Genomic DNA, 26,491 nt, shown 5'->3' on the forward strand with positions numbered 1-26,491 from the left:
CAGCTATACACGAGAAAAAAAAATACAAAAATATGCGCAGCGGGCAGCAGACATTAAACATATTGGTGGTAAAATAAACCCGTATTCTCCGCAATTGAAGATGGAAAATGGATGCCAATACAAAATACGATTACTATACCCAACCACTTAACAAAAAGGTCAAAGGAGATGCACCCTTATGAGTTATGAACATGGTGGTGCCTCTAACCTTGCCATTCTGGACATGCTACGAGATTTGAAATAGCATTGCTCTTCTAATGATGAAGATTATCAACAATAGCAATTGAAAGAGTATAGAGCTTTTGTGCAAACATCATGCATTTTAATAGACATAAAAAAAAATTAAAAAGTAAAAAAAAACTGTTAATCGTACGTATATTCCAACATCATCACACTTGAGAGTGTTCAAAACATGAGCTTCATGAGTATGCAGTTAATCTGTTCAATTTTCCAACCAACTTTTGGCCAGTAGTCAACAATATCGTGATTGGCCTTTCAGCTGTACAACATTGATATTAAAAGTACTGAAACTAAATTCAAGCTAAATTTGAACAAAAAAAAAAAAAGATTCCATGCTTCAAAATTCCTTTGCTCTTTGCCTCAATTGATCAAGTTCCAACTCAATCTCAGAGTCTCGAAATGGATTTCCAGTGTTGGTGCTAGTGGTGCCACTTCTTCCAGGAGGAAGGTCACCTTTCTGCTTGAAGCAAACAGGCAAACAATTTATTGAAAAATATTATAAATAGCACCTAGGTAGTATCGCACAAAACTTCCTCTACGTCTAATTTTACTTTAGCAAGACGTAATGCGTTAGGAAAAAGAAAAAATGAATTCCTTGCCTTTCACAGGTTTAACTCCTAGTCACAAAACAGCGAAAACTTGCAAGACAGAATTAAATTCTCGTGGCATTATACCCAAACAGAAGCTATTTCACATTTGAAGCTTACCTTTGAACCACCAGATAATTCTTTCTTCAAATTTGCGAGATCGTCATCAACTGATGAGCTCTCAAGCAATGCAAACTGCAAAAATCAATAATTAATCGCTGCAGAAGAATGAAACCCAGGAATTTCACAAACAATCATGATGGGGAAATTAAACTTGCCTCCCTTAAGGTTTCTATATTGAATGACACTCTTATATATTCTAGTTTTAAAATTGGCATTCCTCAATAGTTTTAAAATAATAGCATTCACATCTATGGTTTTTAAATAAATATTCACCTCTTATGCTTTTAATAAGTAACATTCATCTCCCTTATATTTTAACAAAATAAAACTATAACACTTCCCTTATTTTATTTTAAAATATCATATTAACAAAAACTTCTATAAAAAAATATGAAAATTAAAAATTATGTTTTAAAATATAAAAATAAAAGAACTTTATAAACAAAAAAAACTTTAAAAAATTGTTACAAAAACAAAATAAAGGGAGTTGAGTGTTCCTTTATAAAAAAACATAACGGAAGTGAGTATCATATAGTAAAAATATGAGGGAGGTTAATGTCTATTTAAAAACTAGAGATTGTAAGGTGTCATTTTATTAAAAACATAAAAGAGATGAGTGTCTATTTTGGAACTATAAAGGATGTGAGTTTAGTTTACCTTTTGGAACTAAAAAGGATGTGAGTGTACCTTGTATAAGGTATGTAAAATTTCCACATTACGTAATGTACGTAAGAAGGAATGCATTTTACAATCTGTCACTCCAAACTCCCCAACTCTAACGCACTATAAAATACTCAATGGAGATAAGTGCAATTTTCTCATAGTGTAATGAAGCAATAAGTTTTACAGTCTCTGCCTTGTCTTTTTCTCTTAAGTAAATCCTTGTGCTGCAAATGATAGGGGAATCTAGGGGTGTCAACCTTGTTGGGATCTCTTTCTTTAAGGGTGATATCAAACACGTCAACCCTTATATAAAAAGAAAAGAAAAAAAACAAAACACTTTACGGTCTGTCACCCCAAACTCCCCCAAGTCTAATGCATGATAAAATTATCGGACGAAGCCAAGGGATTTATACAACAAACCCCAAAATATACTTGAAACTTATGGTTGTTCCATTGGTTTTGTGGTTCTGAGCTAAATCAAATTATCTAACAAAGAAAAAGATTTACAGAAAGAAATTCTGTATTTCTGATGCATAATTAATTGGCTCCAGTTTATTTCCTTACTAAATAGCTTCCGAGGAAATGGTTTCTACATTTTCCAACAGTAAGTGAAATCCACAAAGAAAACTACATTATTTTTTAATAGATTACATAACTGTAGTGAATCTAGCTATGATCATAATAGTTCAGAAGATTTCGTTTTCCATTATTTGGACATCTATGTTTCCTAAAAGTAAAATTAAAATAAAACAAATCTAGTTCGCCCCTTTTAGTTCGTTCATTTCCATGCACAACATATAAGGCACACATAAACATAAGTTACATGGTAAACAATTACTACCTTTCCTTCAAGATCGTCAGTTGTCAACTGGCCAAGAGCTTCAGCTTGGGACTCCATTGCCATCACTACCAAGATAATAGAAAATAATTACAAAGACAATTTCATACACAATAGTAAGAGCATATAAAAGATTATATAAATAACTCATGCAAATACTCACTTTATTCCATAGAATAGGCATTTTAAGCATGTTATATCATGCTATCAAATGCCATGTTTCATTATAATTTTACTCATTATAGATTTTGAATACTATTACATTTATTGAGATAATTAATAATGAGCATGCATATGGTCAAAATGTGCATAACTCACAAAGAATAGGTTGGGCTTAATTATAATGTATCATGATTATTGCCCTTGACATTTGTCAAAATCAAAATACATTAAAAAAAAAGTCTGTGACTAGAAGCTTCAACGTGTCAGATTATTTCCTGGATTCTATAGTTTATCAATATAACAATAGGTTATCAGTTTGAAAAAAAGAAAAAGGAAAGTGAGCAGGATAGGAAGCATAGAACCTCAAAATAACTCAGTGGCTTGGCAATGAAATTATGTTTGTATATGGTCAAAGTTACTCATTAAGTATAAGCCACAATTCAGCAAAAAAAGTACATGCAAAAAATTTTCTAACCTTTCTCTTCCATCTTTTCAAAGGCTGAAAGAGCACTACTAGTATTGACATTTCCCAGCATCTCACTCACCTTGGTTGCAGTCCTGAAGAAACATCAACCAACAACCATCACTAAAATACCCATAGAAGACTTTAATAACACGGAAGTCAATGGGTAAAAGAATTAAAAGACAAACTTTGCTGATTGAGCTCTTGCTTTCAGGGTATCCTTCTTCGACCTTGCCTCCTGTATCTTACTCTCCAAAAGCTACAAAACAAAAAAATTATAGCTCATAGCTGTCATAGATAAATGTTATGTATAATAAAAATTCCAGCATTAGAGTATTAAATTAAAACTGCTACACGGATTCCAATCATTTCCAGAAGGAGGCAATTCTTACAATGAAGGTGTCAAAGGAATTGTTTTTGTGTCCACTTCCAGCAAGAAAAAAATTCAATCTCAATTTTTAAACTGCATGCTCCCCATTAACATTATAGGGCATTGGTACATTCGAGGTTTTAGCCTAGAGCCAGAAAATAGTTTTGCTAAATTCTTTTTGCCACTTCCTTTATCCTGTTAATTCTCAACATAATTTCACATTCATAGCTAAAGAAAAGACAGGCTCAGCAGCAGCTACAGGAGGATATCATTTTCTGATCAATTGTACACAAGTCTTATTTAGTGTATGTATTTTTCAGGTCGAAAGATTTGCAATTAATATGAAAGGTAATAGGGGTAACCATGGCCTATGGATTCCTTGGGGTAAATTCAAGCAAGGAAGAAAGAAACTTTTGACATACGACTTTAGTGTGACATGCTGATGAAAAAGGTCACGATAGCAGGTAAAGTGGAAAGCTAACAAAACCTGGTGGAGGGTCTACAGTTCCTTCATAAGATACCACAGGTACAATATGATTTATCTTTCTACACAGTCAGTATACAACCAAGGGCATGCCAGTCCATTAAAATAATTATTCATCTAAAAATACATTACAGTGTTTAAAATGATGTCCAATAATTTATCCTACCATGATGGAAAATGAAGACCCAAACTTTAAGGATTGAAATTTCCCAGTTTCTACTACTACCAAAGTCCAAACCCAAGAGAAAAGCTAGGACATTAAAAAAATAACCAATCGTGCCAATGTAATTTAGAACAAATAAAAGTATAGATCCTAGTGATCAAAAAATATGACTAAGAAAAATTTATAAAATGAACTCGAGCAACGCATTTACTCTTTCTAAGAACCACATATAAAACTATAATTTAACAAGGTTTTAGGAATATACAGCCATATCCAAAAATGACAAGCTTTGTTGATCTTTGACTTAGGTTTTCATTTCAACCCAGTGTTTCAAAATGATTGTTTTCGAACACTCTAACACATAAGTAAACACAACAGACTGGTGTTTTTACATACTGAGAATAACTTAGCTTACCCGTGTATTAGAGACAAGATTCTCAACAACAGTCTTTTGTTGGTCGAGTTGACCTTTCAAAGAACTAGCATTATCCTGCAACATATTAAAAGCATAATGAGCTTTCCATTACACAATATGTATAATAAGGCACTATGTTCAAGATGCAGTGTCCTATAAAAGTTAAAACTTTGGCAAATCCAAACTTTTTAATCTACAATACTGACATCGACATTCATATTTCATCAATACTATCTAACATGAGACAAAATACATCCATGAAAGCACTTTCAAAGGTCAAGTATTGTGTAGTGTGTCAAGTCGTCATCTAAACATTCCAACAACTTCAGCTAATCAAAACATATTAAAACCCTTGGCAAAGGTCCATTTCATAGACCTATAAATTTGTTTCAATCAAGCTTTTACATTTGCTTGTAGGAACGGAAAAATAATTAAGCAATGAGAGGAGGACAAAGTGTTATCAAACATTTGAAAGGAATATCTTTCTTTCTATCTATCTATCTATCAAACAAAAATTAGCAAAAAATCTTCAACAAATTGAGAATTTACCGCATAAGATTTGCGCCTCTTAAGTGCTTCACGAGCAAGATCTTCTTCACCTTTCTGAAGAGCGAGTTGTGCTTTCCGATACCTTCAACACATAAAAAGCACAAAGGCATGTTTATATACGATACATCATTAGCAAATTAAGATAATAAATCTGTCATACATTACCACTCTTCAGAAGCTTGTTGTGCAGCCTTGTATTTATTTTCCAACCGCTTTTGAGATGCCAATACCTCAAGAAATAGAAAAAAAAAATTCAATAAAATAAAGTTGAATAAGAGATAGCATAAACAGGGAAAACTAGCAATCTCTTTTGAAGTCAGTTTACAGCTAAATAACTCGTGTACAATCATAAAAACTCAAACAAGTAAAGCAATTATAACATTATATATTAAATATTCGAACAATAAAACAAGAAAATAACAACAAAACAAATTTAAAAAATAAAAATCAAAACAAACAGATAATGATCAATTGTAACTAACTTGCGCAGTAGCTTGACGCATTTTCGTCAAGTCGTCGTTCATTTCCAGCACAGCTTGCTCCAATATTTTCTCCGGATCTTCAAACGAACTTATGATAGCGTTTGCGTATGACTGCATTACTAAGATGACAAAATCTAACCATAACGACAGCGACGATGAGAATATTAAAGCTAAACCACGAAAAACTAAACGACTGTCGTTTCGGTGCTTTTTTTCACCTTCACAACTCTGGCGAACCTATCAAATAAGTTCATGCGAGCTCCGAGAGCACCGCCACCACGCACAGGCTTCGGAATCCTCATCGCGCTCAGTTTCAGAGCTTCCACTACAACGATCAGAAGTTAGAAACATGGCTAATTAAACGAATCGCATGTTAAACCGTAGCGTTTAAACAAACTAAACGAAAATTAACTATTGCGAGCAGCGAGTAACGGGAATAGTGAGAGTACCTCCTCCAGCGCCGAAAAAGGAAGTAGAGAGAGGCTTCTTCACTACGCAAAGAGTGGAAGAGGAGGAGGAAGAAGATTGAAACGGCGCGGGGGTCAATCCTGTGAATATATGAAGTTTTGTCGCCATTTTTTGAGATCGAACTACGAACAAGAAGGTTTGTGGTTGCAGATACAATAACAATAATAACAATAATAACAATAATAACAATAATAACAATAATAAAAATAATAACAATAATAACAATAATAACAATAATAACAATAATAACAATAATAAAATAATAATAATAATAACAATAATAATAACAATAATAATAATAATAACAATAATAATAATAATAATAATAATAATAACAATAAGAATAATAATAACAATAATAATAATAATAACAATAATAATAATAATAATATTAATAATAACAATAATAATAATAATAACAATAATAATAATAATAATATTAATAATAACAATAATAATAATAATAACAATAATAAAATAATAATAATAATAATAATAATAATAATAATAATAATAATAATAATAATAATAATAATAATAATAATAATAATAATAATAATAATAATAATAATAATAATAATAATAATAATAATAATAATAATAATAATAATAATAATAATAATAATAATAATAATAATAATAATAATAATAATAATAATAATAATAATAATAATAATAATAATAATAATAATAATAATAATAATAATAATAATAATAATAATAATAATAATAATAATAATAATAATAATAATAATAATAATAATAATAATAATAATAATAATAATAATAATAATAATAATAATAATAATAATAATAATAATAATAATAATAATAATAATAATAATAATAATAATAATAATAATAATAATAATAATAATAATAATAATAATAATAATAATAATAATAATAATAATAATAATAATAATAATAATAATAATAATAATAATAATAATAATAATAATAATAATAATAATATAATAATAATAATAATAATAATAATAATAATAATAATAATAATAATAATAATAATAATAATAATAATAATAATAATAATAATAATAATAATAATAATAATAATAATAATAATAATAATAATAATAATAATAATAATAATAATAATAATAATAATAATAATAATAATAATAATAATAATAATAATAATAATAATAATAATAATAATAATAATAATAATAATAATAATAATAATAATAATAATAATAATAATAATAATAATAATAATAATAATAATAATAATAATAATAATAATAATAATAATAATAATAATAATAATAATAATAATAATAATAATAATAATAATAATAATAATAATAATAATAATAATAATAATAATAATAATAATAATAATAATAATAATAATAATAATAATAATAATAATAATAATAATAATAATAATAATAATAATAATAATAATAATAATAATAATAATAATAATAATAATAATAATAATAATAATAATAATAATTGTAAGAGCCGCACGTTCTCAGTGGAAGGGGGGGGGCGGCAGTCATCATATTTAGAAGCACCAGCCGCCCCAATATCTGAAGTGGGTTTCTTTTTTTTATTGCTAATGGGGAGCAGCACTCAGAGGGTCTCTTTCTTTCAACCTGCACCGTCCAAGAGCAACAAGGGAGCTGAGGCATGGCTTTAAAACTGCAGAGAAGAGAAAATAGAGTTTTAGGCTACAAAATCTGAAAGGAGAGGTTGAGAGCTCTAGTTTTGCAAGGAGACCGTGGGAGGGATATTCAAAGCTTTTGCTAAGGAAGTCTTCAAGAGGTAAGGGGAGCTAGATCCTTTTCTTTGGATTGTATGAACCATGTATGTGTGTACTGAGATTTATGATATAATGTTGTTGATGAACAAATTTCGTACTTAGAATGACTTTTTATGCATGAATCTGTATGCCTCGTAGTAAAATTATGTTGTTGAAGAAAATCTGGGTAGAAGGGGATGAAAATTGGGATTTTTCTGGGTTTCTGGAAAAACCTGCAAATCTGCATAATTCTGCAGATTTACGCGTGCGTCCAAATTGTTGGAGTGAAAATGGGACGTTCGTCCCATTATTAAGAGCGTTCGGTTTTGTGTTCAGCATTGGCGTTCGTCCTTCTATCATAGTATAGCGCTCGTCCTTCAATTTAAGAATAGCGTTCGGTCTTTTGAAATAGTTATATTAAACGTTCGGTTTTGATGTAAAAGTAATGGTGAGCGATCGGTCTCTTAGTATTGGCTGTATGTGCGTTCGTCCAAAACACTGTTTACATATTGAGTTTCTTTATCTATGTACGTTATTTCTGACTGAATGAACGTTCGTCCAAACAGTATTCGTATGTTCGGTTTGCCTATATACGTTCGGTTATTTGATCTGAGTGAGCGTTCGTCCTTGAGTTGCAAGTTGAGCGTTCGTCCAAATAGTGAGTGAGCGTTCGTCCTTGAGTTGCAAGTTGAGCGTTCGTCCAAATAGTGAGTGAGCGTTCGTCCTTGAGTTGCAAGTTGAGCGTTCGTCCAAATAGTGAGTGAGCGTTCGTCCTTGAGTTGCATGTTGAGCGTTCGTCCAAATAGTGAGTGAGCGTTCGTCCTTGAGTTGCAAGTTGAGCGTTCGTCCAAATAAAGAGTGAGCGTTCGTCCTTGAGTTGCAAGTTGAGCGTTCGTCCAAATAGTTGGCGTTCGCCCGAATAGTGAGCGTTCGTCCTTGAGTTGCAAGTTGAGCGTTCGTCCAAACAGTGAGTGAGCGTTCGTCCAAATAGTGTCCAGTGAATAGTGCTCGTCCAAATAGTATTTTACAAATATGTTGAATTTTAATTTCCTTTGCTTTTGGATTGAATTATGTGTACCAATGTTTGGAATATTATCTATGACATGAATTATGTGAATGTATGAAATATGTTGGAATTGTTGGGATAATATGGTGGTTTATGAGGCACATGGTTCCAAAAGAAATATCATGAGTTTTAAATGGTGGGATTAAATCGGAAATTTAGATCTCTCGGTGGGATCAGTTAATGTATAGAATGAATGTAAGAGGCTTCCATATGGGGGGTTATCCCTACACTCCAACGGTCTTTCATTCTCACTTAGAGAGGATTGACGCGTGTGGTGGGAGTAGAGGGAGGTCCCAGGGTAGACGCTATCACTGGAGGTCTATTCCGCGGTAACGGACTAACCTTGTGTATGGTCGGGTGAAACCCCTCGGCAATGGCTTTGCAAAGCAGTAGAGTCCATCACAAGTGCACAACCCGCCCCAGCTCTACATACATTCTAGTCCGGACGAGTCGGTCTATAAAGTAACAAGTATTGTAATGTTAGTCTATCATGTTTGAATGATTTTTTGCATGTTGTGCAAGTAGGTGAATTGTGGTTTAATAAGTATGCTCTAATTGTTCTTTCATACGAATCTAAGTATGATTATATGAATTACCTATGTTATATGTATAATATGCTTTTTATATCTAGCTCACCCTTGCATTGTTCTTGTTATGTGCTGTTTGGGTATGTTTCTTTGGCAATGATCATCCTTTGGGATGGGAGCAGACGTTGTCGAAGAGATTCCCTTGGAGCAAGAGCTGGAGATTGCTGATGTTGCGGAGTAGTCTTCTTAGAATTTCCTGATTGAACACTTGTAGTGTTTAATCCTTTCAACTGTTTAAGTTTGAATTTCCGTTTTCTTTTATTTCTGGATGACTGTAATTTCACATTTTATTACACGTCATACTCCGACTGTTCTCTATATTTGGATGTTAACGTCTTTAATATATAATAATGGCTATTATATATATGGGATGTTACATTAATGGTATCAGAGCAGTTCTTCCTTAGAAACCTGTAGGTTGTGGGTGTGATTCGTTTATGTTTGTGTACTCTGGTTTCGTGTTGGGAGTTGTGTTGGTTAAGTTGGACTGATAGTCTTTCTTTCTGAACAGAAGATGGCATCAAGATCTCCTCCTCCCTCCGATGTCGATCCGTCTGACTCTAATCAGATGTTGAATGCTGTGCTTCAGGCGTTGCAACAACAAAATGTTACACTAGTTCAGCAGAATTCCATAGCCTTGCAGAATCTGGAAGCTGCAAGAGTGTCTGCTGAGAACGCCAGAGCGTCGGCCGATACCACCCAAAGACAGTTCTTGGATGTGATGACTAGTGGCAGGATTCCCACCGGTCCTTCTTTTTCGGCTGCTCCAACTCAAGAATGGAGTTTGGAAAATTTCTTGCAGCATCATCCCGCCAAGTTTGATGGCAAGTGCTCACCAGATGAAGCCGATCAGTGGCTTCGTGATATGGAGAGAGTCTACAACGCCAAGAGGTGTCCTGATGAAAACAGGTTGTCCTATACTGAGTATCTATTGACTGGAGGGGCAAGCCACTGGTGGAGCAGTGCACGGATGATCTTAGAGGGAACTGGAACCCCTATCACATGGGACTTATTTAAGAAGAAGTTCTATAAGGAATACTTCCCTGACACTCTTAGATATGCTAAGGAAGTGGAATTTTTGGAGCTAGTGCAGGGAAATATGTCGGTATCTGAGTATACTGATCATTTCAAACATCTTCTTAGATTTAACACCATGAAAGTGGATGAAGAGTGGCAATGCCGCAAGTTTGAAAACGGGTTGCGCGGTGACATCAAGCTCCTGGTGAGAGGTCACCGTCTGAGGGAGTTTCCAGCTCTTGTGGAGATGGCTAGGGATATGGAGAAGACGAAGAGAAAAGCTGAGGGATACCCGAGTCGTCAGGTCCAGCCACTGAGGGTTGGGGGACCAGCCATGTCTAGAGGCGGGTCCAGTTCCAGGATGACACCGTACTCCAGATCTTCTTCTTCTCGTAGTTCCGGAAGATCTTCTCAGCCTTCTGTTCAGCCAAGCCAGTCGTCATCTTTGAGTAACGTGAGATGCTATGAATGTGGCGGTCCGCACTACTTGTCTTCATGTCCCCATAGGACTAATTTTCGGAGGTGCAACCGATGCCACAAGGAGGGCCACTATGAACGTGATTGCCCTATGGGTAGAAGAGCTACTTCCCAGCCGCAGCATGCAGGGAGATTTCAGCACAGAGGTGGCATCAGACCTCAGGCCACTGGACGCGTCTATGCACTGACAGGGACAGAAGCAGCTAACTCAGGTGATTTGATTTTCGGTAAATGTATTTTGGGTGGTCAATCTTGCATGGTATTGTTTGACTCTGGAGCGACACACTCTTTTGTGTCTGAGACTTGTGCTAGAGAGTTGGGGTTACCAGTGAGAGAGTTACAGTATGACTTGACTGTATCTACTCCTACTTCTGGGATAGTGAAGACATCTACAGTTTGTGTTAGATGTTCAGTAGTGGTTGAGGGGCGTCAGTACAAGGTAAACTTGATCTGTTTACCTTTGCAAGGTTTGGATGTCATCCTAGGGATGGATTGGCTGTCTGTTAATCGTATTCTCCTTGATTGTGGAGAGAAAAAGCTAGTATTTCCCAATGAAGAGGATTACACACCTCTGACTCCTGGTGTGTTGAGACAAGACCTGATAGAAGGTGCATGCTGTTTCCTGATACTATCACACATGGAAGTGAAGCAAGGAGATTCGAGCGTAGACCTCTCGGTAGTCAGTGAATTTCTAGATGTATTTCCTGAGGAGATTCCTGGCTTACCTCCTCCAAGAGAGGTAGAGTTTTCCATTGACCTTGTGTCTGGAGCAGGGCCTATCTCTATAGCCCCTTATCGCATGGCGCCAGCCGAATTGGCCGAATTGAAAAAGCAGATTGAAGAGTTGTTGGAGAAGCAGTTCATCCGGCCTAGTGTTTCTCCTTGGGGTGCGCCTGTATTACTCGTAAAGAAGAAGGATGGCAGTTCAAGATTGTGTGTGGATTATAGGCAACTTAACAAATTAACCATCAAGAATAAGTATCCGTTGCCTAGAATTGATGATTTGATGGATCAGCTACATGGGGCAGTTGTGTTTTCCAAGATTGATCTACGGTCCGGCTATCACCAAATATTAGTTAAGGCTGACGATGTCCAGAAGACAGCCTTTAGATCTAGGTATGGCCATTATGAGTATGTGGTCATGCCCTTTGGTGTGACTAATGCCCCTGCCATATTCATGGATTACATGAATAGGATTTTTCGACCTTTCTTAGATAATTTCGTTGTCGTCTTCATAGATGACATTCTAATATATTCTAAGAGTGAAGAAGAACATGCCGATCATCTTAGAGCAGTGTTGAGGATATTGCGAGAAAGAAAGTTGTTTGCCAAGCTCTCAAAATGTGAGTTCTGGATGAGAGAAGTGCAGTTCCTTGGTCATATTATTTCAGCTGATGGGATTTCTGTAGATCCGGCCAAGATTCAAGCCGTGTTGCAATGGGAAAGACCGAAGTCAGTCACTGAGGTTAGAAGCTTTGTTGGGTTAGCAGGCTACTATCGTCGCTTTATTGAAGACTTTTCTAAGATTGTAACCTCTTTAACACAGCTGACTAGGAAAGACACTCCATTTGCATGGACAGACCGTTGTGAGGCTAGCTTTCAGGAGTTGAAGCAGAGATTGACTAGCGCTCCAGTATTGGCCATTCCTGACACAGGTAAACCTTTTGAGGTTTTCTGTGATGCTTCCTATCAGGGACTAGGATGTGTCTTGATGCAAGAAAGAAGAGTTGTTGCGTATGCCTCAAGACAACTAAAGATTCATGAGAGAAACTACCCTACACATGATTTGGAATTAGCTGCAGTGGTGTTTGCTCTCAAGATATGGAGACATTATTTGTATGGAGCTCAATTTCAGGTGTTCAGTGATCACAAGAGCCTGAAGTATCTGTTTGATCAAAAGGAACTTAATATGAGACAAAGAAGGTGGATGGAGTTCTTGAAAGACTATGACTTTGATCTTCTCTACCATCCAGGGAAGGCCAATGTGGTTGCTGATGCTTTGAGCAGGAAGACCGTGCATATCTCAGCTTTGATGGTAAGAGAACTAGAGTTAGTAGAAAGCTTCAGTGATTTGAAGTTGAATGTGGAGTTTGAACCTGATGGTATAAGATGCTGCAAATTAGTGGTATCTAATGGACTCCTTGAGCGAATCAGAGCAGGGCAACTCTTAGACCCCGAGCTTCAGAAGTCAAGGGCTTTGATAGGTACTGAGCAAGGAAAAGACTTTAACACGGGTACAGACGGTCTTCTACGATTCGGAGGAAGAACCTGTGTACCAAATAATGGAGAGCTGAAGAGATTGATATTGGAAGAAGGTCACCGGAGTCGCTTTAGCATGCATCCAGGCATGACTAAAATGTACCAAGATCTTAAGGAATCTTTTTGGTGGTCGGGTATGAAAGGTGATGTAGCTCGATTTGTTTCATCTTGCCTTACTTGTCAAAAGGCTAAGATAGAACACCAGAGGCCAGGTGGTATGTTACAACAACCTGATGTTCCTGAGTGGAAATGGGACAGCATTGCTATGGATTTCGTAACCCATTTGCCACACACTATCCGAAAGCATGATGCCATCTGGGTAATAGTTGATAGATTGACCAAGAATGCTCACTTCTTGGCAATTAATTTGAAGATGTCTATGCAGAAATTAGCTCAGTTGTACATCAAGGAAATTGTTAGATTGCATGGTGTGCCTTCCAGCATCATATCGGACAGAGACCCCCGCTTCACTTCTCGTTTCTGGCAGACTTTACAGAATGAGATGGGCAGTAAACTTCAGATGAGTTCTGCTTACCATCCTCAGACTGATGGTCAGTCAGAGCGGACTATACAGTCATTGGAGGATCTGCTTAGGACGTGTATACTTGATCATATGGGAGTCTGGGATGAAGTGTTGCCATTGGTGGAATTCTCATATAATAATAGCTTTCAGACCAGTATTGGAATGGCACCGTTCGAAGCTCTTTATGGGAGGCGTTGCAGGACACCTTTATGCTGGTTCCAAGATGGGGAGTTTGTGCTGACTGGGCCAGAAATAGTGCAACAAACGACTGAGAAAGTGAGAGTGATTCAAGAGAGGATGAGAGCCTCACAGAGTAGGCAAAAATCTTATGCTGATAGGAGACGCAGGCCTTTGGAGTTTGAGGCCGGTAATCATGTGTTTCTTCGTGTGACGCCTACTACTGGAGTAGGAAAGGCTATTCGAGCTAAGAAGCTTTCTCCCAGATACCTTGGACCATATCAAATTTCTAGACGCATCGGACCAGTCGCATATGAGATAGCTATGCCGCCCCAGCTAGCTAATCTCCATCCAGTCTTTCATGTTTCTCAGCTTCGGAGGTATGTTCCCGACCCTTCTCATGTGTTAGAAGCTGACACTGTACAAGTCAAGGAAGATCTCTCTATAGAGATGCAACCGGTCAAGGTAGACGAGAGGCTATCCAAACGACCAGATGGGAAAGCTACCAGACTGATCAAAGTCATTTGGGACGGTAGAAATGGCGATTCTACCTGGGAGAAGGAGGAAGAGATGAAGAAGTCATATCCTCACTTGTTTTCTGGTATGTCCTAATTTTCGAGGACGAAAATTTTGTTGTTGGGGAGAATGTAAGAGCCGCACGTTCTCAGTGGAAGGGGGGGGGGGGGCGGCAGTCATCATATTTAGAAGCACCAGCCGCCCCAATATCTGAAGTGGGTTTCTTTTTTTTATTGCTAATGGGGAGCAGCACTCAGAGGGTCTCTTTCTTTCAACCTGCACCGTCCAAGAGCAACAAGGGAGCTGAGGCATGGCTTTAAAACTGCAGAGAAGAGAAAATAGAGTTTTAGGCTACAAAATCTGAAAGGAGAGGTTGAGAGCTCTAGTTTTGCAAGGAGACCGTGGGAGGGATATTCAAAGCTTTTGCTAAGGAAGTCTTCAAGAGGTAAGGGGAGCTAGATCCTTTTCTTTGGATTGTATGAACCATGTATGTGTGTACTGAGATTTATGATATAATGTTGTTGATGAACAAATTTCGTACTTAGAATGACTTTTTATGCATGAATCTGTATGCCTGGTAGTAAAATTATGTTGTTGAAGAAAATCTGGGTAGAAGGGGATGAAAATTGGGATTTTTCTGGGTTTCTGGAAAAACCTGCAAATCTGCATAATTCTGCAGATTTACGCGTGCGTCCAAATTGTTGGAGTGAAAATGGGACGTTCGTCCCATTATTAAGAGCGTTCGGTTTTGTGTTCAGCATTGGCGTTCGTCCTTCTATCATAGTATAGCGCTCGTCCTTCAATTTAAGAATAGCGTTCGGTCTTTTGAAATAGTTATATTAAACGTTCGGTTTTGATGTAAAAGTAATGGTGAGCGATCGGTCTCTTAGTATTGGCTGTATGTGCGTTCGTCCAAAACACTGTTTACATATTGAGTTTCTTTATCTATGTACGTTATTTCTGACTGAATGAACGTTCGTCCAAACAGTATTCGTATGTTCGGTTTGCCTATATACGTTCGGTTATTTGATCTGAGTGAGCGTTCGTCCTTGAGTTGCAAGTTGAGCGTTCGTCCAAATAGTGAGTGAGCGTTCGTCCTTGAGTTGCAAGTTGAGCGTTCGTCCAAATAGTGAGTGAGCGTTCGTCCTTGAGTTGCAAGTTGAGCGTTCGTCCAAATAGTGAGTGAGCGTTCGTCCTTGAGTTGCATGTTGAGCGTTCGTCCAAATAGTGAGTGAGCGTTCGTCCTTGAGTTGCAAGTTGAGCGTTCGTCCAAATAAAGAGTGAGCGTTCGTCCTTGAGTTGCAAGTTGAGCGTTCGTCCAAATAGTTGGCGTTCGCCCGAATAGTGAGCGTTCGTCCTTGAGTTGCAAGTTGAGCGTTCGTCCAAACAGTGAGTGAGCGTTCGTCCAAATAGTGTCCAGTGAATAGTGCTCGTCCAAATAGTATTTTACAAATATGTTGAATTTTAATTTCCTTTGCTTTTGGATTGAATTATGTGTACCAATGTTTGGAATATTATCTATGACATGAATTATGTGAATGTATGAAATATGTTGGAATTGTTGGGATAATATGGTGTTTTATGAGGCACATGGTTCCAAAAGAAATATCATGAGTTTTAAATGGTGGGATTAAATCGGAAATTTAGATCTCTCGGTGGGATCAGTTAATGTATAGAATGAATGTAAGAGGCTTCCATATGGGGGGTTATCCCTACACTCCAACGGTCTTTCATTCTCACTTAGAGAGGATTGACGCGTGTGGTGGGAGTAGAGGGAGGTCCCAGGGTAGACGCTATCACTGGAGGTCTATTCCGCGGTAACGGACTAACCTTGTGTATGGTCGGGTGAAACCCCTCGGCAATGGCTTTGCAAAGCAGTAGAGTCCATCACAAGTGCACAACCCGCCCCAGCTCTACATACATTCTAGTCCGGACGAGTCGGTCTATAAAGTAACAAGTATTGTAATGTTAGTCTATCATGTTTGAATGATTTTTTGCATGTTGTGCAAGTAGGTGAATTGTGGTTTAATAAGTATGCTCTAATTGTTCTTTCATACGAATCTAAGTATGATTATATGAATTACCTATGCTATATGTATAATATGCTTTTTATATCTAGCTCACCCTTGCATTGTTCTTGTTATGTGCTGTTTGGGTATGTTTCTTTGGCAATGATCATCCTTTGGGATGGGAGCAGACGTTGTCGAAGAGATTCCCTTGGAGCAAGAGCTGGAGATTGCTGATGTTGCGGAGTAGTCTTCTTAGAATTTCCTGATTGAACACTTGTAGTGTTTAATCCTTTCAACTGTTTAAGTTTGAATTTCCGTTTTCTTTTATTTCTGGATGACTGTAATTTCACATTTTATTACACGTCATACTCCGACTGTTCTCTATATTTGGATGTTAACGTCTTTAATATATAATAATGGCTATTATATATATGGGATGTTACAATAATAATAATAATAATAATAATAATAATAATAATAATAATAATAATAATAATAATAATAATAATAATAATAATAATAATAATAATTAATAATAATAATAATAATAATAATAATAATAATAATAATAATAATAATAATAATAATAATAATAATAATAATAATAATAATAATAATAATAATAATAATAATAATAATAATAATAATAATAATAATAATAAAATAATAATAATAATAATAATAATAATAATAATAATAATAATAATAATAATAATAATAAATAATAATAATAATAATAAAATAATAATAATAATAATAATAATAATAATAATAATAATAATAATAATAATAATAATAATAATAATAATAATAATAATAATAATAATAATAATAATAATAATAATAATAATAATAATAATAATAATAATAATAATAATAATAATAATAATAATAATAATAATAATAATAAATAATAATAATAATAATAATAATAATAATAATAATAATAATAATAATAATAATAATAATAATAATAATAATAATAATAATAATAATAATAATAATAATAATAATAATAATAATAATAATAATAATAATAATAATAATAATAATAATAATAATAATAATAATAATAATAATAATAATAATAATAATAATAATAATAATTGTGACAATCCCAAAAATATAATAAGCACATCATAATGTAAGAACCTAAAAAATATATATATGTATATATTAAAAGAGGATGGGGTGAAAACATTATTAAGAAAAAGGGGAGGGGCTTTTTATTAAAAAGAAAACAGTTTTATAGTTTCTGCTAAACTTTTAGAAACAGAAGCTGAACTCATTTTCTTAAAAGTGTTCCTCTCTCTAGAAAGCTTCTTCTTCTTCCTCTACCTTCTCTCTAATCTCCACACTGCACCATCCATTGCATTGTCATTTAGGTGGCGTCCCCGCGTTCCTAGAGTCGGGAGTTCCGTTTTGAACCGAACGTTTTCTTCATTCCTACTGGTAAGTCGTTTTCTCCCTTCTCCTCCACTGTCTTTGAATCTAGGGCATGCGATTTTGCTCTTGCATGTGCCTTGTGTATTCTTCCTTTCATTCCTTGCCCTATTTCTAGCTCTAAGAGTTGTTGGCTGTCACCAATGCGGTGATCTGTAGGTCCTGTTTGGTTCTCCGCTGTGGGGTCCTGTTTAAAGTATTCTAGCAAGTTGTACTGCTCAACTTCCAGGTAAGGGGAGCTAGTTCTTCTTGTTCGATTTAGTTGTATGACGTGAATGCATGATGATTTTCAAATTGGTATGTTGTTGGAAGAATAATTTTGATTTTTGCTAACTTGAAATGCATGTATGGAAGTGTGAGTGTTATGTGAATTTGGTGATTGATGGATATGAACTGTTTGGGATGATTTTGAGTGATGAATTATGTATGTTGGAACTGCTTTGGTGTGGAAAATTTGTTGTGGTGTTGATAGGAAGGAAAATCAAGTGTCTTAGGGTCACTTTTTGGTCATTTTAGAGGAAGTGAGGTAGTGATTTTGAGCATTTGGGGTCTAGAGTGTTATTGAGCCTTTGGAACAGTTTCACCCACTGTATTATGACTTGTTAGAACCATCAAATTGATCAAAATAGGTGTAAAGTAGTAGAATTGGATTTTGAGTATCAAAGTTATGAAAATTGGTGTTTTATGGTTGAATTTGAGTATGAATCCCTTAAGAATTGAATAAGGAACGGTTATAATCAATTAGGTAAGTCCAATCTAGTATAAAACATGAATTAAGGGTGTTAGAAGTTAATTAAAAAGGGTTGAGAATGGTAAGAGAGGTTCTGACTTCAAATCTGCAGAATTCTGCATTCTGCATCAGGTCGCGCCCAGGCGCAAGTGGCACTGGAAATGCCGCGCCCAGCATGTCGTGCTCGAGCGCGAGAGGCTGCGGAGCGCGTTCGTCCGAGCCAAATTGGACGTTCGTCCAATTTGCTCGACTAAGCGTTCGGCCTTAAATTCTGAAGTCGAGCGTTCGTCCTTAACTTCAGCTTGAGCGTTCGGCCTTAAATTTCAGTGAGCGAGCGTTCGTCCTTACTTTGCGCGTTCGTCCAACTGTGCGCTCGTCCGCGTTCGTCAGCGTTCGTCCAGACTACGAGCGTTCGTCCAGACTGCTCAGCAGTGAGCGTTCGTCCAGAATGTGCCTGTTAGCGTTCGTCCTAGTGATATTGAGGCGTTCGTCCTAGTGATGTTAGCGTTCGTCCTAGTGATATTGTAGCGTTCGGTCTGGATTATGTGTTAAGTGATAATAGCGTTCGGTCTTATAAGTGATTATAGCGTTCGTCCAAATGGGGTTCGTCCAAGGGGTTAGGACGTTCGTCCAAACAGTGTTCGTCCAAGGGGTTAGGACGTTCGTCCAAACAGTGTCCGTCAAGGGCTTTTGGACGCTCGTCCAAACAGTGTTCGTCCAGTGGTGATATTTTCTTCTATGCTTTCTCTCATTCCAGTAAGCTTTGTTAATTAAATATTTCGGTTACAATTTATGAATGCATCTTCATGTGATCTAGATTGGTTGAAAGTGTATGATTATAAGTGGTTTATGATGTACATTGTTGATCCAAAAAGGAATATTATGAGATTTAAAATGGTCGGATTGATTCGGAAATTTAGATCTCTCGGTGAGATCAGTTAGAGTATTGAATGAATGTAAGAGGCTTCCATATGGGGGGTTATCCCTAACACTCCAACGGTCTTTCATTCTCACTTAGAGAGGATTGACGCGTGTGGTGGGAGTAGTGGGAGGTCCTAGGGTAGACGCTATCACTGGAGGTCTATTCCGCGGTAACGGATTAGCCTTGTGTATGGTCGGGTGGAACCCCTCGGCAATGGCTTTGCAAAGCAGTAGAGGCCATCACAAGTGCACAACCCGCCCCAGCTCTACATACATTCTATGTCCGGACGTGTCTAGAGTCTTAACATGATAGGATGCTGGTCTTGATGAGTCTTATGAAATAAATGCTTATGTTTGTGATGACTTATGTGTATGGATATTCTGGTAAATGCTAGATTGGTTGAAAATGAATTGTATGACTGTTTGAGACCTAGCTCACCCTTGCATTTGTGTGTGTTGCATGTGTTTGATTTCCCTCTTGCGATGATCATCCAATCCTTTGGATGTGAGCAGTAGGTGATGATGTACCCTTGGAGCAAGCGTTGGAGAATGAGGAGGACCCAGCTCCTAGTGCTTAGGATTTCTACTAGCTATTATGTTAAATAGCTCTTTATTTTGAAAGACTTCTAGCCTTCATTTTTTTTTAGCATGATCTGTGTTTTGGAGAATTGTGAACTTGTACTTAAGTTTTAAAAGTTTTCCAGCCAGACTTGGATAACTGTACTCCTTAATTCAATCTATTGTGTACTCTTAACTGCTTTCTATTATTATAATCGATGCATTCTACGTATATACATTGTTATATATTTTGGGATGTTACATTTATGGTATCAGAGCAGTTTGTCCTTAGGATGACCTGTGAGTTGAGGGCTTGTGTTACCTTCTCTATGAAGAATTGAGTCTAAATGGTATGATTTACCATTTCCTCCAAGTCTAGATAGTAGATTATTGTTTCTAACTAGAGGTTTTGAGAACAGAAAATGTCTTGATAAGAGTGATGAGGGTGCACACTCATGACTTTTACCAGAGATGATTTTCCTTTCTTAATTCTGAAGGTTTTGGGAAAAATAGAGTTGTGGTTCGAGTGTGGTTGTCTTTAGAAATCTTTGTCTTGTTCTTGCCTTTGTGGTAGTGTACTGTGCTCTATAATGGTAGAGGGATGCAGATTCAAGGACAACTTGATATGTATACCTTCATTAGAATTGGTTAGAGCCTTTAAGGCAAATTCTTACCTCGAAGATAAGGAGATAGAAGACTAGAGTTTAGGTTTCAAAGGATGGGTGAAGATGTTGGAGTTTATTAGTAATGTTTTTGGGGTGAAGAAGTTTTCAAGAATAGAGTCAGAAGGTCAGATATCGTGTATTCCACAAGAAGAGTTGGGTTTGAAGGTCAGAATAAGAGGAGCTTTGAGTAAGCATGGGTGTGACAAAGTTTGAGAGATCAATTTAGTTCAGTGTATCAGTAACGTCAGAGGTTAGAAGAAAGGGAAGTGTTGGTGAGCGGCGGAGTAGCATTGGGTGAGATTTGTAACATGGACCAATGTATCGGCAATGATTGGAATCTGAATAAGAGAAGTGGATGTTGAATGATGGATTGCAGAAGGCAGTGAGTTGGTAAGTTCAGATAAGGTCAGAGGATTGGTGTTGTTGGTTAGGGTATCTTGAGGTTTAGGGGATTAAAGATAGGGTTTGTATTTTGACGATTCCGAGTTGTAGAAGGCATTCTTGAAGAAGAAGGTTTTAAGTTGAACTGGCCGGGATGAGTGCAAGAAGAATTTTGAGTGATGTGGCGTTTGTTGAGTTAATCTAAGGGCTCAAGTTTGAAGTTTATATGGAGTGGTTTCTTAACAGGGAAGGAGAACGAAGGTGGTGCATCAGGTATAGTTGAGCGAAAGATGGAAGAAAGTGTTATGAGAATTCAAGATGTCTGTAAATTGCAGATGAAGAAGAGATGATGTTGTTCTTTCGTAAGTTTGAGGTGTGATTCAAGGGAGGTTTGTTGTTTCAAACTAGTTCTCTAGTGCTTTATAGTCTTCAATAGAAGCTTCGTATTTCAAGAAGAAAAGTCAACGGTTATATATCAATTTTGGATCAAATTAGAAAGTGAAGAAAAAGGGGTGTGAGATTCGAAAGAGGTTAGCATGGTTATGTGAAAAAGAGAAGATAAATATTTATGGTGTAAGGGTTTTGGTTGGTGTTCTGCAACAAGTATGGGATTTTATAACTTGGAGAAGTGGAATTCACTTTGGAGTGGGGTCTTAGGCAACACCAGTGTCAGAAATTTTTGGGTGGTTCCTGTTTAAGTTGTGTAGTGCAAGAGGAAGATGGAGGTTGAGTTAGAGCAATAATATTTGGACTCAGTATAATCATAGGGAGAACTACAAGGTTGAAGAATCGCAGAAGAGAAATAGAGGGCCGGTTGGCACAGTCTAGTATAAGTCTTAACAATCAGGAGTGATCTCGGGCATGGTCGTTTTTGTGGAGTAGAAAACAGTGTTGAGGAAATGGAATGACAAGGCTATTATGCAAGGGAAGAGTTTTCAGGGTTTTGTAAGGTCATAGAAGTTCTGAGAAAGGTTCTTCGAGGGTGATCATTTTTCTGGTTACAGTTGTCATGAAGGAAGTGTTCTTTTCAGTAAATTGGTGAGTAAGGAAGTATAAGGATCAGAGTAGCGCAGCGGATGATGGTGAGCATGTTATTGTCAGTAATAGGTATGCATGAAGAGCTTTCAAAATTGTGGATTGGTGGTGTGTGAGGGACGAGTTCTTTGAAACAGTATTGGTGTTGTTATATGAGCATGAGTTGGGAGTGTTTGGTAATCTTCAAGAGTCAGAAGTGAGTTTAGGTCTGAAAGAAACATGTATCAGGCAGGGAAGATAAGTGAGCCTTCGGTTGCAAGCTACAGGGTCAACTTTAAAGTGAGAAAGTATTAATGGCTTTGGAATGGGAAGAATGGGTCAATGGACGAAGGAGACTATTTGAGCTGTGGTTTTGAGTTATAGTGGCAATCTAGAGGTAAGGTTATGTTAACAGATGGTTTGAACAAAGAGAAGATTCAGGTTCTTGGTTTGATAAGGATTGAGTAAGAGTTGGTTGAAGAATATGAAGATTGGGGTCTCTAGTGAAGCTGTAAAATGATTTCGTTAGTATAGTTGAAATACTATAACTAGTGGGTTTCTCAAAATGGTTGAGAAAGCGCAGTTTGGACAATCATAGTTTGAGATGTATCATGAGTTGGCTTGATACTGATCAAGCTAGTGATCTCAAGTTGAAGAAGTTACAGATCTAAGTATGAGTGCAGGCTAGTGGATCAAGAACTACATATGGTTCAAGTTAGTGAGATCACGAAGTGAAGATAGAGTGCTCAAATTGGTTTTGTCGTGTAACGGAGTAAAGATTTAATTTGGTAATGGGGTAGTACAGTTGGAAACTATGCTACTCAAGAGTGGAGATCAGTAAAGCAATGTGAAGTCCTCAGAATGGATGTGGTTATGGTGATCAAGAGCATAACAGACGGTAGTTAAATCAGAAGCGGTAGTGATCAAGTCAGTGGTATGGTGGTTCTTAGAAGAAGCAAGAGGAGGTAAATGAGTATGAGTTAAGGGTTAAATTGAAGACTAGATTAGTGGAAGTCTTAAAAGAGATTTACAAGAAGTAGCGGAAGATTGATAAGTGGTTAGCAGTGTGGCAGACACCATAGGATTGGTTATATGAAAGAAAGGTACTTAAAAGTTGAGGCGTATAAGTTTAGATTTGTTTTGAGAATAATGGCTAAACCAATCTACACTATTGAACACTAGAGCATTTAACACAGAGGCATGGCTTTTCGAGTTACACAGATCATTAGGGAGTAGTATCTTAGTCAAAATAGGTGGTTGTATTAGAGAATGTGATGAGAGTAGGGTGTTCCTTCTATTCTGATAAGTGAATTTTCGAGGACGAAAATTTTTGTTGTTGGGGAGAATGTAAGAACCTAAAAATATATATATGTATTATTTAAAAGAGGATGGGGGTGAAAACATTATTAAGAAAAAGGGGAGGGGCTTTTTATTAAAAAGAAAACAGTTTTATAGTTTCTGCTAAACTTTTAGAAACAGAAGCTGAACTCATTTTCTTAAAAGTGTTCCTCTCTCTAGAAAGCTTCTTCTTCTTCCTCTACCTTCTCTCTAATCTCCACACTGCACCATCCATTGCATTGTCATTTAGGTGGCGTCCCCGCGTTCCTAGAGTCGGGAGTTCCGTTTTGAACCGAACGTTTTCTTCATTCCTACTGGTAAGTCGTTTTCTCCCTTCTCCTCCACTGTCTTTGAATCTAGGGCATGCGATTTTGCTCTTGCATGTGCCTTGTGTATTCTTCCTTTCATTCCTTGCCCTATTTCTAGCTCTAAGAGTTGTTGGCTGTCACCAATGCGGTGATCTGTAGGTCCTGTTTGGTTCTCCGCTGTGGGGTCCTGTTTAAAGTATTCTAGCAAGTTGTACTGCTCAACTTCCAGGTAAGGGGAGCTAGTTCTTCTTGTTCGATTTAGTTGTATGACGTGAATGCATGATGATTTTCAAATTGGTATGTTGTTGGAAGAATAATTTTGATTTTTGCTAACTTGAAATGCATGTATGGAAGTGTGAGTGTTATGTGAATTTGGTGATTGATGGATATGAACTGTTTGGGATGATTTTGAGTGATGAATTATGTATGTTGGAACTGCTTTGGTGTGGAAAATTTGTTGTGGTGTTGATAGGAAGGAAAATCAAGTGTCTTAGGGTCACTTTTTGGTCATTTTAGAGGAAGTGAGGTAGTGATTTTGAGCATTTGGGGTCTAGAGTGTTATTGAGCCTTTGGAACAGTTTCACCCACTGTATTATGACTTGTTAGAACCATCAAATTGATCAAAATAGGTGTAAAGTAGTAGAATTGGATTTTGAGTATCAAAGTTATGAAAATTGGTGTTTTATGGTTGAATTTGAGTATGAATCCCTTAAGAATTGAATAAGGAACGGTTATAATCAATTAGGTAAGTCCAATCTAGTATAAAACATGAATTAAGGGTGTTAGAAGTTAATTAAAAAGGGTTGAGAATGGTAAGAGAGGTTCTGACTTCAAATCTGCAGAATTCTGCATTCTGCATCAGGTCGCGCCCAGGCGCAAGTGGCACTGGAAATGCCGCGCCCAGCATGTCGTGCTCGAGCGCGAGAGGCTGCGGAGCGCGTTCGTCCGAGCCAAATTGGACGTTCGTCCAATTTGCTCGACTAAGCGTTCGGCCTTAAATTCTGAAGTCGAGCGTTCGTCCTTAACTTCAGCTTGAGCGTTCGGCCTTAATTTCAGTGAGCGAGCGTTCGTCCTTACTTTGCGCGTTCGTCCAACTGTGCGCTCGTCCGCGTTCGTCAGCGTTCGTCCAGACTACGAGCGTTCGTCCAGACTGCTCAGCAGTGAGCGTTCGTCCAGAATGTGCCTGTTAGCGTTCGTCCTAGTGATATTGAGGCGTTCGTCCTAGTGATGTTAGCGTTCGTCCTAGTGATATTGTAGCGTTCGGTCTGGATTATGTGTTAAGTGATAATAGCGTTCGGTCTTATAAGTGATTATAGCGTTCGTCCAAATGGGGTTCGTCCAAGGGGTTAGGACGTTCGTCCAAACAGTGTTCGTCCAAGGGGTTAGGACGTTCGTCCAAACAGTGTCCGTCAAGGGCTTTTGGACGCTCGTCCAAACAGTGTTCGTCCAGTGGTGATATTTTCTTCTATGCTTTCTCTCATTCCAGTAAGCTTTGTTAATTAAATATTTCGGTTACAATTTATGAATGCATCTTCATGTGATCTAGATTGGTTGAAAGTGTATGATTATAAGTGGTTTATGATGTACATTGTTGATCCAAAAAGGAATATTATGAGATTTAAAATGGTCGGATTGATTCGGAAATTTAGATCTCTCGGTGAGATCAGTTAGAGTATTGAATGAATGTAAGAGGCTTCCATATGGGGGGTTATCCCTAACACTCCAACGGTCTTTCATTCTCACTTAGAGAGGATTGACGCGTGTGGTGGGAGTAGTGGGAGGTCCTAGGGTAGACGCTATCACTGGAGGTCTATTCCGCGGTAACGGATTAGCCTTGTGTATGGTCGGGTGGAACCCCTCGGCAATGGCTTTGCAAAGCAGTAGAGGCCATCACAAGTGCACAACCCGCCCCAGCTCTACATACATTCTATGTCCGGACGTGTCTAGAGTCTTAACATGATAGGATGCTGGTCTTGATGAGTCTTATGAAATAAATGCTTATGTTTGTGATGACTTATGTGTATGGATATTCTGGTAAATGCTAGATTGGTTGAAAATGAATTGTATGACTGTTTGAGACCTAGCTCACCCTTGCATTTGTGTGTGTTGCATGTGTTTGATTTCCTCTTGCGATGATCATCCAATCCTTTGGATGTGAGCAGTAGGTGATGATGTACCCTTGGAGCAAGCGTTGGAGAATGAGGAGGACCCAGCTCCTAGTGCTTAGGATTTCTACTAGCTATTATGTTAAATAGCTCTTTATTTTGAAAGACTTCTAGCCTTCATTTTTTTTTAGCATGATCTGTGTTTTGGAGAATTGTGAACTTGTACTTAAGTTTTAAAGTTTTCCAGCCAGACTTGGATAACTGTACCCTTAATTCAATCTATTGTGTACTTTAACTGCTTTCTATTATTATAATCGATGCATTCTACGTATATACATTGTTATAAATTTTGGGATGTTACATTTATGGTATCAGAGCAGTTTGTCCTTAGGATGACCTGTGAGTTGAGGGTTGTGTTACCTTCTCTATGAAGAATTGAGTCTAAATGGTATGATTTACCATTTCCTCCAAGTCTAGATAGTAGATTATTGTTTCTAACTAGAGGTTTTGAGAACAGAAAATGTCTTGATAAGAGTGATGAGGGTGCACACTCATGACTTTTACCAGAGATGATTTTCCTTTCTTAATTCTGAAGGTTTTGGGAAAAATAGAGTTGTGG

At 36.7% G+C, this 26,491-nt stretch overlaps 1 protein-coding gene and 2 long non-coding RNA genes across 5 annotated transcripts; 2 read left to right on the forward strand and 1 right to left on the reverse strand.

Annotated features, from left to right (window-relative positions):
- Positions 1-350: 350 nt before the first annotated feature.
- LOC108318764 (membrane-associated 30 kDa protein, chloroplastic) lies at positions 351-6,158 on the reverse strand. Of its 3 annotated transcripts, XM_052873478.1 has the most exons (11): positions 5,989-6,158; positions 5,758-5,864; positions 5,540-5,650; positions 5,223-5,287; positions 5,058-5,139; positions 4,509-4,583; positions 3,265-3,335; positions 3,089-3,171; positions 2,455-2,519; positions 948-1,022; positions 351-697 (listed from the first exon to the last, which is right to left on the reverse strand). In XM_052873478.1, the coding sequence occupies exons 1-11, from the start codon at positions 6,113-6,115 to the stop codon at positions 578-580; spliced, it is 981 nt and encodes a 326-aa protein (XP_052729438.1). In that variant the 5' UTR covers positions 6,116-6,158; the 3' UTR covers positions 351-577. The 3 variants fall into 3 exon arrangements, with proteins under 3 accessions (XP_052729438.1, XP_052729439.1, XP_052729440.1); XM_052873479.1 differs by lacking the exon at positions 5,989-6,158 and having other exon boundaries at positions 5,540-5,658; XM_052873480.1 differs by lacking the exon at positions 5,989-6,158 and having other exon boundaries at positions 5,540-5,673.
- Positions 6,159-17,709: 11,551 nt separating this feature from the next.
- Positions 17,710-20,212, forward strand: LOC128195580 (uncharacterized). Its single transcript, XR_008247238.1, has 3 exons — positions 17,710-17,861; positions 18,012-18,081; positions 20,017-20,212. It is a non-coding gene; the product is annotated as an uncharacterized LOC128195580 (long non-coding RNA).
- Positions 20,213-23,625: 3,413 nt separating this feature from the next.
- On the forward strand, positions 23,626-26,024 carry LOC128195592 (uncharacterized). The gene is made up of 3 exons (XR_008247255.1): positions 23,626-23,776; positions 23,927-23,996; positions 25,930-26,024. It is a non-coding gene; the product is annotated as an uncharacterized LOC128195592 (long non-coding RNA).
- The last annotated feature ends 467 nt before the right edge of the window (positions 26,025-26,491 follow it).

The sequence above is a fragment of the Vigna angularis genome, chromosome 2 (genome assembly GCF_016808095.1).
Source record: "Vigna angularis cultivar LongXiaoDou No.4 chromosome 2, ASM1680809v1, whole genome shotgun sequence".
NCBI lineage: Eukaryota > Viridiplantae > Streptophyta > Magnoliopsida > Fabales > Fabaceae > Vigna > Vigna angularis.